The following is an 18,710-nucleotide window of genomic DNA, read 5'->3' as shown; positions in this document are numbered from 1 at the left end:
TCACATGTTTACTAACGCAAACTCTAGTTACACAAAAGTAACATACATCTTCTTTTAATGGTAAAAGTATCTTTCAGTCCCACTCGGCTCCCGTAAGGCAAAGTCCAGCCTCTTTCAGTGCGCAGCAGACAAACACACACACACACACACACGCGCGCGCGCACACACACACACACACACACACACACACACACACACACACACACACACACAAACAGATATAGAGACAAGCAGACAAACAGTGTGTTCTTCCACTTTCACACACACACACACACACACACACACGCGCAGAGACAGCGGTGTGTGTGCGGTTCCCCGGCCATGCGGAGGAGACGATGGGGGAAGAGGCAAGAGTTTCTCCGCTTAAGAACTTCGTGGCTGGGGGGGTCGCCGGAGCCTGCCTGCTGCTGGCCGGACACCCGCTGGACACCATCAAGGTGACTCCCTACTACATGTTGGTCAGGCTATATACTACCAGAAGATTGTGAATGTAACATACACTTACTTTTATATTACCAATGACTACATTTCATGTGTTTAGAATTGTATTTCCTGCTTTGTGGGCGGTTTTATTCTGGAGTTTGATGTCTGAGAAAAGGATTAACAGAGTCAGTGATCAGATAAAGGTGTGGAGGGGATTATTGATAAATCAGCTTACAATGTCACTAAGGACATGTGAGCTATAAGGAGTTGTATCTGGTAGTAATAGTAAAAGGAGACGTACAGTAGGACTACAATGTAAATATTTAAAATAATCTATTGTTTTGTATATAAAGTGCCAGAAGAAACTCAAGGTGGAGTGTTCAAATGTTTTGAAAAAGTCACAGTAATAACAAAGATATTCAGTTACATATCACAAAGAAATCTGTTATATTATAAGATTTATAATCACAATTAGGTTTATTGCTAGGAATTAGTTTGAGGCATCAAAGTGAAAGCATATTAGGGAGGGGTGTGGCGCAGTGGATAGAACCTTGGTGTCTGGATCAGGGGGTCACAGGTTCAAACCCCACTGCAGTCAGCATGTCGTTGTGTCCCTGGGCAAGACACTTCACCCCAAATTGCGCTTTGGATAAAAGCGTCTAACAAGTAATATTATAATAGAGATTACAAAAATTAAATATTCGTACAAGAAACATTCAGAAATACAATACAAATATGACAAACTACTAGGAAAAATATATATAGTAGCCTATGTCTGAATTACGAATTCTGTAGTTTTGGAATTCGGTCATTTTGTGCATAAATGTAAAAAATGGTCTTATTTGAGAAACTGTAGCCAACAAAAGTACATGTCCTGTTAATCGGCTAATAATCCATTAATGGGTGGCTTGCAATGACAGGTGGATGACTGATATACAACACAAATACATCTGAATTTAAAGCATCTCACGATCCACATGGAACAATTTAAACTGGATATTAAGTCACAACATTTTTTGTAGAATATGTAAAACGCACATTTGTCCTTATTCCAGCCTGCAGGTGTAATTGATGTACAGCTGAAGGTCCTGAGGCTTTATATGTCTCATGTTTTATATAGAGGGACATTAGAGACTAGTCCACAATTATCTGCAGATTATTTAAATAATTGTGGTGTTAAACAAATTAAAAGGCAATAAATAACTGTAATATTTATTTGTTTGATTCAGGAGTTTCTTAGTCGTAATTGGTTAGGAATTTGTAACATTTCATATAGGGTCAAAGAGACACAAACCCTTTAAAAACTGTCCCCCAACCTTTGGTTACCCTTAACCATATATGTTATCTTTTCCATTGAGACGACATCTCCAAACAAAAGTGTTTTAGAATCATTTGAGATTCAAAGTTGACTTCTTATCAGTCGTTGTGTTGATCCATCTTTGACTCGTGAGTTGTCTTTCACAACATCCACCCTGTGACTGCTGAACAATCAGACCCTGCTAAGATTTATGTTTTCAGAGAAGGGAAGTGAGAAGAAAGGTTTTCCGTGGAGGGATTTTTTACGACTGTTTTCTATTCATAGCGAAACCGTCCATGACATGTCGGCCAACTAAAGGTTCACCGACAGCATAAGCATTCTACACAGGATCATTCGCAGATGCATTAGTGTTTTGGATGTATTACTATGAAATGTAGTCCATACATTCATGTTCCCCCCAGGATGAGTTGCAATAACTTTATTTATCCCATTACTTTTTATTTGGTGCCATCATTGGGCCATGATTTTGATATGTATACCTGCAACATTAATGAAGTTCTCATCAGCCTCGGCTACGGCACTGAACTTTGTGTTTAGTGCTGCTAGTATTACTGTGTGATGTTATATTATTATCACATAGAGCAAGCTTTATCTCCCTCTCACTGTCAGACTCTCACAACAACGTTTTTTTGTATCTGCGACACTGAGCAGCAGGCATTGATGGGTGTTTCCTTTATCTACCGTCTCAACTACCCACCCCTCCAAAACACATGGCCCAAGATATGTGCCTGTGTGTGTGTGTGTGTGTGTGCCTGTGTGTGTGTGTTTGTCTGACCTTTCTAATTAATTGCTTTTCTCCAGGTGAGGCTACAGACGCAGCCTAAAGCCCCTTGCGCTCAGTATGTCCTCTACAGAGGAACATACGACTGCTTCCGCAAGACCGTCACCAAAGAGGTGAACACACACACACACACACACACACACACACACACACACACACACACACACACACACACACACACACACACACACAACTACAGAATACAGTTCCCGGTTAGTCAACTCCAGAAAAATGAAATATGAATATATGCTTTCTCCTATTGTGTGAATTTGAGTTAATCGGTGGACTATTATTTTTGCACATAATTGATTGATGAAATGGTGTGTGTGTGTGTGTGTATGTGTGTGTGTGTGTGTGTGTGTGTGTGTGTGTGTGTGTGTGTGTGTGTGTGTGTGTGTGTGTGTGTGTGTGTGTGTGTGTGTGTGTGTGTGTGTGTGTGTGTGTGTAGGGTGTCCTCGGCCTGTATAAAGGTATGGGGGCTCCTCTGGCGGGCGTCGCTCCGATGATGGCCATCAGTTTCTTCGGGTTCGGTCTGGGTAAACAGCTCCAGCAGCCCGACCCTAACAAACCCCTGACGTAAGTACACACACACACACACACACACACACACACACACACACACACACACACACACACACACACACACACACACACACACACACACACACACACACACACACACACACACACACACCATGAGGGTTTGATTTACAGTGTTTGTAATACTTGTAAGTAACACAAGATATATAACTATTCCTCTGTCACCCTCCCCTCTGCTAACATCCTCCCACTTTAAACAACACTACTCCTTCACGTTCCTTTCCTCATATTACCCTGCAAACACACACACACACACACACACACACACACACACACACACACACACACACACACACACACACACACACACACACACACACACACACACGCGCACACATTATAAGTGTATTTTTAATGGTGTGTTTGCAATACTTGGAATACGAGCTCTATATTTAACTATTCCACTATTGCCCTCCCCTCTGCTATCATTTGCCAACTTTAGGACACTCCTCCTTTCCTCTTACACACACACACCCACCCACACAGCTCACTATATGTATGTGGAAATGCCCCACGTGCTGTAAACCTGCGGCAGCCTCAGAAGGACTTCCTGTCCTTGTATGACCTGTAGCACCCCCCCCCCCCCCCCCCTCCCCCCCCAATGTGCACATGTATCCTGTGGAGTTTTAGGGATAGCTAGGCATCTGGAAAGTGATTCCATTTGACTTAGAAGAACGTTTCTTCTGTAAAGTATTCCAACAGAGGACTGAATAGCTCTAAAGCAGCACAGAATACACACAGGGTGTTTTAGGGTCCTTGCAGGTTAAAGAACGTAACCTACGCAGCTGATTGGTTCCTCCTGGTGTCTGAAAGTGATTATTTTCTGCTCTATTCAGGCACACTCAAATATTCCTGTCCGGCTGTTTGGGAGGGGTCTTCACTACGGTGATCGTGGCTCCAGGAGAGAGGATCAAATGTTTACTGCAGGTAAATACTTAATTACGGATTAATCTGCTTATTATTTTCTCCTTTGATACATTATCACTCAGTGAAAATGCTGTTATAGTTAACCAGTGTTTAGAGTTGGAGAGGTCCTGATAATTTATTCCGGTAAATTACTCTGACCTCCTAATTGACCTGACCGAAGTTATTGAGTCTATGTAAGGTTGCTGCGTGGCTCAGATCCACCAACGTCAGCAAGATCTCACCTCTATAACCCCCCCGAAGAACCAGGTTCAATTAACTGCTGTTTCAATTCAGACAACTCTTTTTTAATCTGTTTAAGCGATCCCGAAGGATTTTGATATCAGTAAATGGAGTGTGCTCCTACCTAAGTGTGTGTGGCAGGGTGCAATCTTACTTTTGACGCAGGACAGGAGGGCACAGGTGTCTTTTAAATTATCCCAATCCAACAGGTGGGATTCAGTTTATTTGAAGAAAAATAGGTCCAACTTGTTGTGGAAATATTTTCCAAGGCCCATAACTTTGACCCAGTGTATCAGTTCAAACTGTCCTGACTGAGCACAGGCACCTGTAACCTTGGCTGCTGTGCTCTCAGTGTTTTGTCTCCCTGTTCCTGCCTGTTGGCGTCAGCTGATAGAGGTGTTATCATTCTATCTTGTTATGCAGCATGTTGATGATGCTCTCTGAACTAGCTAAATACATGGGTCTGGGGTAGAGTTCTTCAGAATTGACGTGGCAACTCTACCGTGAAGTCAGAACCTCTGACTCTTGGACTTGTGATGTGACTCCTCCGGCCGTTAACTCCAAATAAACCATCATGTGTTTGACATCAAAGCTACTGCTCTTCCCGTGTCTCCTTCCTGAGTCGGTGACTCCCACTGCATAGCTACACAGAAGTTTCCTCTACACAACTAATACAGGGTTTTTACCTTCTCTCTTTACAACATTATAATCATACTAAAAAAAATCGTGCTGTGATCATGTTCAAATATGAAACTTTAATTCACAGTCTTACATTTATTACCAAAATGTTTTAATTTCAACTGCCCAATTCAGTTGTGACATTTTAAAATTCTCCCGATAGAATTTAGAGGTATTTCCTTGTAAAAAGACCGGTGACAATAAAAAGTTTCATACCTTTTTTCCGACACAGACGGCGGGTATAACATTCAAAAACCCATACCTGTCCGCAAAAATTCGGAGGGAAGATTTTCCTCACAGGTGGCGGGTTATAATATTCACAAACACATCTCTCATCAAATCATTCCACTCAGCCAACAACCAAGAAATTCGAGAGATATTTACCCCGTCTGGGAGGACCTTACCGAGAGCTATATTACCCAGCTCTGAAGGACACAGCCTACCGGGAGAGAGTCTACCAGGGGAAACCCCCCTCTCTCTCGCGCTCTCTCAAAAACCCAGTCTCTTTATGCTAAAAAAAACCGGAACGAAACCCCAAAAAAAACAAACTCCTCCTCTACACCCAATTTGTGGAAAACTGGGCATGGACTCTAATGTACAAGGCTGGACATGACTCGACATGTTCCATAGCTTTATGGCATAAGACACACCTTCCTATGTTAGTGTAAAAAAGACTTGACCCTTTTTTGAGGCCTCTGTGTTTCTCCTTAAGCCTGGAGCCCCCCTCCCTGTGAACTGCTGCCAGAGGAGAGGAAGAAAACGGCCTACTCTCTTTATCAGAGACACCCATAAATCATAGACCTTACACACTCAACCTAAACAAACCACTTTGTTTTGTTTATACTGTAACTATAGAAAAACCTAAAATATGAAGCATTTTCATTGTGGGTTATACAAACATATAATTGATTATATTTGATAATAACTAACTTTCGTTTTTAAGTATTAAACATACTATGAAAACTCACAACACCAGGGTACAGAGACAAACCTTGGCAATGAATATTATGTCTAACCCAAAAGTCATTATCTCAAAACCATTCAAACTAAATCCAATTTCTGATCATTTAAATCACCAAATGTTCACATGTGAGAATCTGGAAATCTGATAGGTTTAGCATTTTGAATGAAAAACAACTTAAAGGCTTATCAGAAAATATAATATGGACTTGTATTCTGTTACTTAGTTTGACTTACAACTACGTTTTATAAGCTCAATTAAGTTTGTGTATGCAAAATCTCTAAACTTTAGAGTTGTAAACCACCCTGTCAAATGAAAGCAAGTAAAGTACAAGTACCTCATTTGTAGTACAGTACTTAGTAAAATCACTTTCTAAAATACTAATAGAAGGCTTGCAAATGTTGCAGTCAGAAAGTCAAGTCATCTGCATCGTCGACTCTCTAAACCCTTTTTTAAATAATGAAAGCATTAAATGTGTGTTGCAGGTGCAGGCCAGCGGGGGAAGCTCCAGGTACGCTGGTCCTGTGGACTGTGCGATCCGCCTCTATAAGACTCAGGGGATCCGCAGCGTGTACAAAGGGACGGTGCTAACTCTCATCAGAGGTAAACATCACGGTGTATTCTTAACTTAACTAAAACTACTACAGTGTAAAAATTCAGAGTCTTGCAATTACAATGTTAGTTAAGACTCATCCCATCCGACCTTGGTCTGACCTCAGAGGTATCCTTGTTGTCATCTTTAAACATTCTAAGTATCAGTATTCTGTATCAACTCGTGCATTTCAAAATACTAAAGTATTGGGGTCAAAGGAATAGCCAGTGAAAAGCCAAACCAATTGCAACCTGTACACTTTTAAAGCACCCATGTCATGTTTTTCTGGTTATTACCCGTCCCCTTGTGTTATGAAGGTTTTTCTGCATGTAAACGGTGCAGAGTCACAAACCCTCAAAGTACACCCTGTAGCGAGTAAAACTCTAACACAGAAAAGACCTGTCTGTGCTGCCCCAGAACGCCTCGTTGGACATTTATCTTTTTCCATTGTTTACTTCTTGGGTATAGTGACGTAACGGCTCCGCAGATTGGTCGTTACGTCCGCGGAGCCGTTACGTTTGGACCAATCCGCAGACTTCCACACACACACACACACACACACACACACACACACACACACACACACACACACACACACACACACACACACACACACACCACACACACACACACACACACACACACACACACACACACACACACACACACACACACACACACACACACACACTCGGCGGGACGTTGCGAGGCTCGCTGCTGCGAGGAGCGGGACACTGTGAGCCGGCTCACTGGTGTGGGGTCGGCGAGACAGCGAGACACCGCGGAACTCAGCCTGGGCACACACACAAACTCCCAGCCAGGCTGCGGGTGTGTGTGTGTGTTTGGGCTGGGTTTCGCTGTGTCTCGCTGTCCCGCAGACGGCCACTGGGCTCACAGGGAGGGGGGGCAGGAGCTCCAACAAGCCGTTTAGGACAGAGAGTGAATACACATACTATACAGAGATGCTGCGTGAGAAACCAATGTGAGTTTGGAAAATTGCACAATATAAATGTATTCTAGTATACCTCAACAATGGAATTATGATCAGTAGAAATAGCTATGACATGGGACCTTTAAGGCTCATCCATCCGACCTTGGTCTGACCTCAGAGGTATCCTTGTTGTCATCTTTAAACATTCTAAGTATCAGTATTCTGTATCAACTCGTGCATTTCAAAATACCAAAGTATTGGGGTCAAAGGAATAGCCAGTGAAAAGCCAAACAAATTGCAACCTGTACACTTTTAATATATCAAATAGAATAGATGGACACAATGTTTGCCATGTGTCCTAATTTCTTTAGAATAAAATACTTTCACTCAATCAGTCATTTTGAAAAAGACAGAAAAAGATTCAACAGATTTTCTTGTGTCTATCTTTGTTTTACACAATATGCAATTAAAAGTATAAAGTATATTTTATATTTGTATCAATATTAAAATGATTTATAAGAGTATTGAGTTAGATTGTATTTTTTATGATGGATATGATTTATTATATTGGTCCTATAGGGAAATTGCTTTCGACACAAATGCTGCACATATCACATCACAGCTACATCTACATAAAACACTATAAAGCACATCACAACCACATATTAGGATTTAAGGATCCTTACACAATCAGTAATAAGAGAAACCAACATATGGCACATTCTCGTATTTAATACATCTTTAAGGCATTGTTGTAGAGCAGTGTACTTGACAGAAGTTTTCAAAACCGTTTATGGTCTCAGGTACTTCCAGTCCAACGCCTACTGCATGCACAGCGTTAGAAAATCGGGCCTTCAAAATAAACATCTGCGACCCACTCTAAACGGGTCCGCGACCCAAAAGTGGGTCGCGACCCACCAGTTGAGAACCACTGTTGTAGAGGATGATAACATTTTTTATGAGCGTGTTGATGAATCCTAAGGTCACATGTTCTCTGTCTCTCTCTCAGACGTGCCTTCAAACGGTCTGTACTTCCTGACTTATGAAGTCCTCAAAAACTTCCTGACACCTGAAGGTCAAAGGTGAGTCGTGCAGAGCTTTTAGATATGACTCCAGCAGGGCCTGTTGTGGATGAGTTTGTACAAGATCAATTCTGCAGCTCAATACCACAAAACCTAGACATGTTTATCGTCTAAAGTAGATCCACAGATCCACCTCTCAGGCCTTTCTTTAAGGTCAGAGTGTAGAGAAAGTTGAGAGCTTGAAGCATCTGGAAAAAAAAACGTCATGCACTTTGACTCTGCTAACACTTTATCTTATCAAACTCTAGAGAATACATATTTTTAATTGATTTCTGAATATGTTTTTTTGCTCTGCTGCAGGTCAGATCCCCCCTTTGGGACAGAGACTATTCAAAGTCCTTGTAATCGTTCCTTAACTTGAATGTGTGTCTTTGTGTGTCAGTGTTTCTCAGCTCAGCACTCCAAAGATCCTCCTGGCTGGAGGCATCGCCGGGATTTTAAACTGGACGATCGCTCTCCCTCCAGATGTCCTCAAGTCCAACTTCCAGACAGGTGAGAGAGGATGTGAAGCTCTACACTCTAAACACAACCCAGATGCACAGGAAATGAAAAGAGAGGGGCCTCTGAGTTCAAACCGTCTCTGCTTAAGCTCTGTGCTGTAGTTAGAATTTCACTTCAGAATTTCTACTCAACTATAGAGGCTTTCTGCTGAACTGCCTTTATGTGACAGCTGCAGGGAGTTTTCAAACCAACCTTTTATTATTTAAATTAACAATGAGATGTTCAAATATGTTTAAGTTGAAGCCGGGGGATCCCAAACTCTCTGACTTTTGACTTTGTACCAAAAGTTGGTGTCTCTCGTCCCAAAACATTTGTCTTTTTGGTTGTTGTTGCGATACTTCACGTAAATAAGAACAATAAGTAAAAACGGTCAGAAGAATGTAAAAGGGATATGTGTATTGTTGTTTTCTTCTTCTCTCCTTGCCCATTAATCACCTCACGACCCCTCAGATTTATTTATTTATGATCAATTTGCTAAATTCAATGGATATAAATAATTGTTTGTGTGTGTGTGTGTGTGTGTGTGTGTGTGTGTGTGTGTGTGTGTGTGTGTGTGTGTGTGTGTGTAGCTCCAGATGGGAAGTACAGAGGTGTGGTGGACGTCCTGAGAACGCTGCTCCGAGAGGAAGGACCTAAATCGCTCTACAAAGGATTCAATGCTGTCTTTCTACGAGCCTTTCCTGCCAACGCGGTAAACATATATCTATTCCTATACATTTTCACCCTCTGTCTGAAACCAGAGCCCAGTCTGCTCTGATTGGTTAGCTGGACTGGCTCTGTTGTGATTGGTCAACCGCTTAGAGATGTCCCGCCCCTTAGCCTATCACGTACAAAGTGCTAACCATAGAAGCACAAGTTGTACATAGTGATGTCATTATGTTCCTGAAGTAAACAAAGGAGTCCAGGCGTTTCAGGCCTCATAACATAATATCTATATTTTAAGTTATTTGTGTCAGGGACCATCTCTACAGAAATACAATATTTTACAAAAAAGAAGATGCTTTTCCCTGATTTAGCAACTAGCTGTTTTCTATTTGAAGTCCTTTTTTCTAATTATTTGTATTTTTTTTTATTTACTTACTGATGTTCTTCATTCTCCCTCCTTCAGGCCTGTTTCCTGGGGTTCGAGATGGCGCTAAAGGGACTGAATGCATTCGTGCCGAGCTTGTGAAATAAGTCAGTGTGGACCAGTATTTTATGAAGCTGAATTTTCACCAGTTCTTGTATTATTATTAAATGTAATTTAATAATACAATTAATTATCTTTGACATTCATTTTTTATAATGAAGATTTGACACTCACTTTTTGTGAGTGATGACACAACATACGCACACTTAGGAATGTATGACAATATAAAACGTAACTATAATATATATTTCTTTGACGGGAGGCTTTTCTCACTTTCAGATGATTTGTGATGTTTGTAAAATGTAATATATTTAATTTTATACCATTCAGTTCAGAATGGGTTTGAATGTGTTTAATCTACAAGCTCTGCCAAAAGTCAGAATGAATATTATGCTGGGCGATGAAGTTTGTTGGACCTGTGTTCAGGCCGCAGAGGGTTCTCTAAGCTTTGTGATTAAAGTGTTTGAATAAAGGGTTTTTGAACTTGCTATAATTCATTGTATAGCTTTTCTCTGTGTTGCGCTCGGTGGCGCTGCGTCCAGTAATGGTTGTTAATGTTGGAGCTTTTATCCAATCATATTTAAGTCTGAATGTGTTGCTGGGTCAAAGAAATCTGCCCTGAGACCTTCAGATCATGGATGTATAAAAAGATTCTGGTAGATTAAAACAAATGGCAATGAAAGTGTTGCATTGACCAATCAGATTTGGAGTTGGCGACACCGGAGGCCATCAAGCAGGCGTACGATGACGTCGACATTTGAACATCGACATTTGATTGGATTGACTATTCTTTTATATACATGACATGACAGTGTTTCAATAGCGTCTGAATTCAAAGGATCACGACCAACATTCAGTGCTGTCTTGTTTTTATTCTTCATGATAAAAGTGGTTCACAGGTCAAGGAAAGGACATTGCATTCACATAAAAGGTGACCATGAAATGTGTTGTGGGGAGTGTGTGCATGTCGTCCCTTCAGAACAATTTACACAGAACGCAGACCACATAAATACAGCTTAAAATATTATACAACAATGGTAATTAAATTATACACACAACTGCACAGAGTGAATTAAATAGATCAAGAAATCCATTTACAACCTTCGAAGCAACAGGACAAAATGTTAGAACGTTCCCACTTTTTAGCGACCTTTAATCTATAATGTTCTTCATACATTATGCTCTTGATTTTACTGTTAACACTAACAAGTTCATAGGAGGGCTAAAAAGGGGAAGTATTTCAACAAAATGAGATATCGCTTTGATTCAGTGCTAACACTGCTTTATGAGTTTCCTCAAAAGTAAATAAAACAATCCTTCCAAAAATCACAACTACAGTGTTGAATAGTAACCTCTATTTAGAAAGTGTGAAGTCTAAAAACAACAGACAAGATCAAAACCAAGGCACTAAGAAAAGAAATCAGCAGGATGTGGCCTCGTCGACTAAACCACAGGACAGTTGAAAACGGGTGTCAACGTGTTTCCGCGTTCAGTTTTCCTTTTTTAAACATGTTTTCAAATGTGTTCTTTAGCATCATGATTAGTCTCAACTCGACTTCAACTGCATTCAATGAGCCAGATGTTGTGACCGTACCAGTGTTAACGTGCTGTCCTCAAGTCACAGCTCAAATTAAACTACTCTATTAGCAACCCGTTGGGGTGTCGTCAGAAACGAGCGCTTGAAATGTTTCCTATTCGTGTCTTTTCTTTGCTCTTCAGACTTGTGGAAAGCAAAGCAATGTACGGTTCTCTTTTTAGACATATTTTGGTTTGTATTTATTATTCTTTCTTTAACCTCATACGTTAAGGGATCGTATTCATATTTAGTTTTTCTACAAGCAGCAACTCTAACAGCAGCCTGCTAGCACTAGGAGCTAACTGTAGCCACATGGGGAGAACTCTAGCTTTGTTGAGGGTGATGTTAGCTCATGACAACATGCTAACTTTGGTAGCAGACAAAGCATGGCGACATTAAACGATGGAATACAAACGCATGAGTATTGTTGAAGGAGTGAGAACATTGTAACTATGATTATGCAACCGAGAGAAATGTGCATGGCCCAACAAGCAGGAAGTCACAGCCAATGGGATGCCTGCAAATGATGACTTCCAAAATGAGCTTATTGTCAGTGATGCTAACCGGTTGAACAGCAGTATACATGAGGCAGGATTTACACAGGCACTGTCCTCACTTGGTCTGCATAATGTGCAAAGTAAGACGTGCATTAGACGTCCCAAATCATGTAACTGATTACTCCATTTGACCTCAGTGGGGGATCTAATGGCTGTTATATTTCCATCAGTGAAAAAGCGTGTTTACTGACCTATAGTCAAAGGGTGTGGCTCATGAGTTTAAAAGGACTTTCAGGGGGATATTACTGCACCACCGGTGAAAGGGAGCCACCTAAACATGATAGCAGCTACTTATGGGAGAGCAAGTATTTTAGTAAGGCTGCATTGTTCTACATAAACAACTACCTGGGACTTATCACGAGGATCTACTGGCTTACAGACACTAAAGGACGCACGGACGGACCTGGACAGGACGCCAGACTAAAAGGCAAGAGTGTAAAGACAGCCTTAAACTGAATCAAGGGCTGCAGGACGACAGGGAGTACTGCACAGGAACAGTCTCTGGAATAAATACTGCCAATGGTTCTCCACGACACACAACAAGACCAGATGGGATCCGCTTGAGACGACAAGACACGGTCAATGAGGTCACAATGACCTGCATGCAGGTCCCTCCGCTCCGAGCAGAGGAGACCAAGAGAGCAGGATGAGAGATTTTATTTTGTAACTTAAATCCATGGGGAATGTTCTGGCATCGAATCTGGGGTGGACAGGAGGAGGGAGCCGGGGGTCGACATGGTCCTTATGGAGAAGAGGGGGGTTGGAGTAATGGGAGGAGCGTCTCAGCGCTACAGAGACAGGGTGAGACAAGACAGAAAACATATTTAGTTCAAATAATAAAACGAGTGAGATTAATGAGGGTGATTTAGAAAAGGGTAAATGGATCAATAGAGGGCTGCACAATTCATTGAAAAACAATATTTGAATTGTTTTTCTTTTGTGTCATACTTTTATTTATTGGTTAACTGAAGCACGTTGCTCAGAATACTAAATAATAAAACAACTGATCAAAATATATGATTTAAAAAATATATATAAATAATTGAGGAGCTGAAAAAAAAGTCCTGTCCAACAAACAGAAGTAAAAAAATATGTTGTATCTGAACTTTGAGAAGATTAAATATCTCTTCAGAAATGTTTGAATCTGTCCGATAGCCTACTTGGCTGAACTTAAGACACTACGTTAGGAAGAAAGGGGGGACTATGAATTCATGTTTTCTTATATGCATGTATGTATGTAAATGTGTGGGTATGGATGTAGGTATGTACATATATATATATGTGTATATGTGGGTATACATGCGAGTATATGGGTACATGTATTGTTGTTATTATTCTTTATTTCCTTATCTATTGATTTATTTTTTTAAAAATATCTTTTACATTACTTTATTTTTACCTATATATGTATTTATTTACTTTACTAGCTAGGACCGGGAGGGGGGGGGGAGGGGGAAGGAAAGATATAGACCGTATAAATGTAACTCATTGTGCCTGACTCAATAAATAAAAATAACAACTATGATCTTTTTAATATATTATTTATGATTAATATTTGAAATGATGTTTTAAAAAACTGTCATCCCCTCAAAAATCAAATCATATCGACGTTGCAATATGAGTAAAACAAGTCATCTAATATGTATTTATTTTCCACTTGTGCAGCCCTAGATCCATACATATAGACATAACATGGAGGGTCATCAAATGAGGGTCTTTAAAGTATATATACATTAATTATGAGATGTGTAAAAGCTAAAATGTTTAACTTCAATAGCTCTGAATAAAATCTGTGCAAATTATTCAGATTGCTTATTTATGATCTTATGGGTAAAGAATGGCTTATTTTGTAAAACCATAACTCAAGCAGTTTAGTATAAATCAGAGCCAAGGATTTAACCGCAACTTATTTATGATATTCTTTATTATTCGTTTCTGTATATATGTTTGTTATTGACATTCTCTATCTTGTGTTGTTGTTACCCTTGTGTGAACTCTTACCTGTCCCATCCTGAGTTTCAATATGATACCAGCTGCTGCTTTAACGTGTGCACTCCCCTACGGTGATCAACACATATCTTCTGTTATCTCTTATTTCATCTCAAGGCCTGCGAGTTGATCTAGAGTGTGAGCTGCGGGGCCTCGAAGGCGTCCCTTGAACTTTATTTCCAGAGCTCCTGCTAACATTAGTGAGCGGCGGCTCCTCATTGGTTCTGCTCGATGAGGCTAACCTACGCCGGGACTCCCTGCAGATGCCGCTCATCCTGGTCTTACCGACCGGCTCGAGAACAGCGGGAGATCTGACCGTGTCGGACTGAAAGGTGTTGGCAGCTGCTGCCTGCACAGAATTAGACCTGTAACCCGACGGTTTTCTTCTAACAGAAGTATCGGAGTTTGGTTTAAGATCAGGCTTCTGTTTACTTTCGCCCCGTGCATTAGATGTGTTAGGATTCACACGCAAGGCTTTAAAAGAGGTTAGAGGATCTACGGCTGAAGAATACATGGAGGTCTTCCTCCTGGCGGAAGAGGCGGCTCCAACACGAGTTGTGATGAAGGTGTCCTGACGTACAGGGACCGAAGACCTCCTCCCCGAATGACCTTTTCTTGAATGACTTACTTGTGTTAGCGTTAACTCGCTCTGCACAGAACTGATGGAGCTTTTACGCGACTGGGAGTAGTCGGAACTCAACTCTGTGTTAGAAACGTCGCTGACGCTATGACTCCTAATGAAGGTGGCGTCGCGCGGGAGAGCTTTCCCTCTACGAGAGCGGGGACAGAGAGAGAGAGCGGGGCTTACGGGGCTGCTTGTGTCGGGACAGAGAGAGAGAGTGCTTACGGGGCTGGTGTGGAGGCTCCGGGTTAACCCTCTCAGGTGGTGCGTGGCCAGGCCGGAGACGCTGCCTCCGAGCACAGGACTCGCCCGGGGGCTGCTCCTCAGCGGGGGGCGAGCGGGACTGCTTCGGGGGCTTCGTGCAGCCCGACCCGACTTGGTGGCCAGCTCTTTGGCCCGGGAGCGGCGGGGGCTGCTGTTGAGGCTGTGAGGAGACAGAGGGGTCTCCAGGTCCTCCAGGCGCTGAGTGAGAGCCAGCTTCTGCTGAATGGCCATCCGCAGCAGGGAGTTCAGGGTCTTCTTCTCGTCCTCGGCCGCCGCCAGCTGCCTCTGCATCTCGTCCAGCTGCGTGACGTACTGGTCACACCTGAGAGGTGTCACACAGGGAGGAGATGCAACGTGCACAAGCAGGCAAAAACCAGTTAATGCACAGAGTGAGAGACACACAAAACACATGCTAAACATCACTTCAAGCTTTAAACACCAGCTGTGGACAGACACTAGATCACAATCTGTTTCTATCTATGTTTTATAAAATCATATTCTTTTTGTAACAGCTCCATGAAAAAAGGCATTGCATATAAATAAAAATGAACTATGCACAGTGTGTCCACGTAGGCTTGCCATAGTTTCCTGTTTCCTGCCTATGGAGCACATGGGTTGTCTCCTCTGTTCATGAACTCTCCCTGATGGAAATCCAAGGGCCTTTTATGTCTGTAAGTACTCATTCATTGTCTGTTGAGATGCTTGCCTACATACTTGATACAAACAGTTGTGCTCGAGACTCTAAAACAATGATTAATACTAATCTTGTAGCATGTAAATGAAAATGTAAATGTTTGGTGAGCATCAATAGCCGCTTTCACACCAAGTACTTTGCCGTACTTATTGCTCAGCACTTGGGACCCCGCAGGGAACTAAGCCCAGATCGCCTTCACACCGGAATAAGTCCCTGAGGGTGGATTAGGCAAATGAAGCCGCTGACGTCACTTCTTCTTCTTCTGCTTTGGGTTTACTGGCAGGCCGCAAACCACTTCACGGCGTACACTGCCACCCGAAGTCCCCGGCCGGAAGTCCCCGGAGTTGGGGACTGGCTTCAGTAGAAGCTGCTGGGAGTCCCAGCAGCTTCTACTTTTCAGAGTTTTACGGGGCGTGGTTTTCAATTCGCCCAGCCAATCAGAAATTGGAACTTTTTTCTCCCCAGGAAAGTCCCTGCTCTCTAGCAGGGACTGAAAAGGGGGGGAAAGTTCTCATGAACTGAGTTCTCTTTTTGGTGTGAACGCAAAATCCCAAGAACTATTGGAACTAAACGGGAAAAGTACTCCGGTGTGAAAGCGCCTAATGCTTCTGCAAATCAATGTTTGAGAAGCTGGTGCAAAAATAAAGCTTCCTAAGGTTAAGATAAAGACATACTTTATTAATTACCTCTGGGGAAATTCAGTGATATAGCACTAGGGTATACGCAGGGATCCTGAAGTCAAATGTAATACCACTTTTTTAAGACCCTTCCCATACATTTTAAGACCTCATCGCCACTTTGAGTTCTAACCGGTTAACTTGGCGACACACTTTACCTCACATTGACTATATACAGTATTGATTGTCCTTCCTCCTTATCTTCCAACCATTTGGACGCAAACTTGCATTTCCCCATAACGATGTTGTTTAGCAACCGGCGTAAACGGACCTTCGCGTGCTATCAAGCAGTGAGCGTGCGATGTCCTGTTCAGATGACGTCAGATCCAACGGGATGCCATCAATAAACTACACAGAATCACACTACACACCTACGCAATGATTACATTCAGGCAGACTGTAGAATACAACCTCTTTGGACAATTCATATACTTATTGAAAACAAGCTACAAAATGTAATACCTTGGAAAATACCGTTCAATACTTTTTAATAGCCTTCATTTTCACTAAATTGATTGATCAACTTGTAATACTTCTTAAGACCCCGCGGACCCCCTGAACATAAGTGTATGTAATATAAATCCATTTGAATGGTTTGAAAGGGTACACATGCAGTAACTACAGCTGTCCACAAGATGGCAGCCCAACCCCCCCATTATAAACAAGAGGCTCTTTTAATGTTCAGCCTGTAGTCTTCCTTCACCTCACTGCCTTCTCCATCCTTCTTAAAGAGAATCATATTCCAGCTCTTAGCCGTCTGGAGAGGGCTTAGAGAGGTAATGCACGTCTAAAGAGCGTCTCTGTTGATTCATAAATAACAATGCCTGCTGTCCATTACTAAGAAAATAAACATTAGATCACTCAACACAAAAACACTCCAAACGTTAATCCATGCCAAACAGATTCTCACTAAGAGGTTAGTGGTCGAGTTGAGGGATTGAAGTTTAACCGTGCACCTTCCCACGCCATTTATGGTCTTCTCCCACTGACATTAAACTCCTTCCCTCAGGTGATCTGGCTCACCTCCTTCCCCCCCTCCCCCCCATCGGCACAGGGCAGAGCACGTGGCTGATAATCTTCACGTGAACCAGTGGATTGTCCACAGACGTAATAAGCACGGTAAGCTTATTACACGAGTGGCAGGAGAAGCTGTGCCACTGCAAGAGTATCATTACTAAGCATGAACAACACGAGCAAAGAGGCACGCATCAGACGATTGGAACCGATTAGCATGTTTTAGCTCAAACACATTTAGCAGCAATTCAAAAAGTACTGTCTCAGAGCATAACATAAATACAGGTTTGTTTCTACTCAAATATAAACAGGTAAATATATTCCTCATACAAACAACAACTTACCGGCTGGCAAACATGACTCGCAGGGAAGAGAAGGTGGCAGCGTCTTCCTTCAGGGCCTTTAGCTCGTTGCGCAGTTTCATCATGGTCTCTGACACCATGCTCTTCTCCGTCTCGTACTTCATTTTCAGATTGGACAGGGCCAACTCTGCAGTCTGCACGACGCACATAATCAAGACATATTATGCTACTGCAGCAGCAACATTCTACTTCCAGTGTGGGGTCTTAAAATGTATAAGAAATAGCATGATTGGTCAAAATAAATACAATATGCTAATATTGCAGTCATTTCAAACTGATAGCATCCACTCGGGTCACAGAGGTGAACATTAGATGGAAGTCTTTAGGGATAGAGTGGCGAAGTCCCGCCCATCTGCTTCCGCTCCATGGGACCTTATTTCTGAAAAGGATGTATTGAAGTCGATGGAGAGAGAAAACGTATCTTTCGATCCCGTTTGAATTGTGCCACGAATTACACATATGATGTTTGTCAATCTTAACAAATCATTTCCGTGTCAAAAAAGTCACAGTTTGTCGTAAAACTGTTGAAATATAAGACTATGAAAAATACGCAACTAGAAAGACTACAAATCCCGGTCCCGCATGCTGGCTCTCACGGAACCGACTAACTCCCCTTGTGTGTGTGTACTAGAGATGTTAAGATTCACCGATTCGCATCGGCATAAACGTTCAAGATGCGAGTGCACCGGTTGAAAGAGTGCACATCGGCTACAGTTTGGGTTGAACCGGGTTGAACTCGCGATGCATCGATTGCGTAACGTCTTTGCATCGGTAAAAAAACGATTCATTCATATAAAATCCCCTCATCTTGTC

General features: G+C 42.0%; 2 protein-coding genes across 2 annotated transcripts; one reads left to right on the top strand and one right to left on the bottom strand.

The window, feature by feature from the left end:
• Nucleotides 1-214: 214 nt before the first annotated feature.
• On the top strand, nucleotides 215-10,635 carry si:dkey-150i13.2 (mitochondrial carnitine/acylcarnitine carrier protein). Its single transcript, XM_034199606.1, has 9 exons — nucleotides 215-437; nucleotides 2,543-2,635; nucleotides 2,971-3,098; nucleotides 3,959-4,049; nucleotides 6,393-6,510; nucleotides 8,440-8,512; nucleotides 8,895-9,004; nucleotides 9,583-9,704; nucleotides 10,122-10,635. The coding sequence occupies exons 1-9, from the start codon at nucleotides 336-338 to the stop codon at nucleotides 10,182-10,184; spliced, it is 900 nt and encodes a 299-aa protein (XP_034055497.1). The 5' UTR covers nucleotides 215-335; the 3' UTR covers nucleotides 10,185-10,635.
• A 359-nt stretch (nucleotides 10,636-10,994) lies between these two features.
• LOC117535215 (protein bicaudal D homolog 2-like) lies at nucleotides 10,995-18,031 on the bottom strand (the record flags this gene model as incomplete). Its single annotated transcript, XM_034199607.1, is given in 3 exon segments — nucleotides 10,995-13,063; nucleotides 15,112-15,472; nucleotides 17,880-18,031. Coding segments are annotated over 3 exon segments (519 nt in total), but the record flags the coding sequence as incomplete, so codon positions are not given.
• Between the last annotated feature and the right edge of the window lie 679 nt (nucleotides 18,032-18,710).

This window comes from Gymnodraco acuticeps, unplaced genomic scaffold (assembly GCF_902827175.1).
Source record: "Gymnodraco acuticeps unplaced genomic scaffold, fGymAcu1.1, whole genome shotgun sequence".
NCBI lineage: Eukaryota > Metazoa > Chordata > Actinopteri > Perciformes > Bathydraconidae > Gymnodraco > Gymnodraco acuticeps.
This window is presented reverse-complemented; position numbering and strand designations above follow the sequence as displayed.

What these genes read in the sequence shown, in the direction of transcription:
- si:dkey-150i13.2 (XM_034199606.1), top strand. Translation starts at nt 336, where the DNA reads ATGGGGGAAGAGGCAAGAGTTTCTCCGCTTAAGAACTTCGTGGCTGGG. An exon ending in ACCCGCTGGACACCATCAAG is followed by an intron (nt 438 to 2,542) that starts GTGACTCCCTAC and finishes GCTTTTCTCCAG; the next exon opens with GTGAGGCTACAGACGCAGCC. An exon ending in GAGCCTTTCCTGCCAACGCG is followed by an intron (nt 9,705 to 10,121) that starts GTAAACATATAT and finishes TCCCTCCTTCAG; the next exon opens with GCCTGTTTCCTGGGGTTCGA.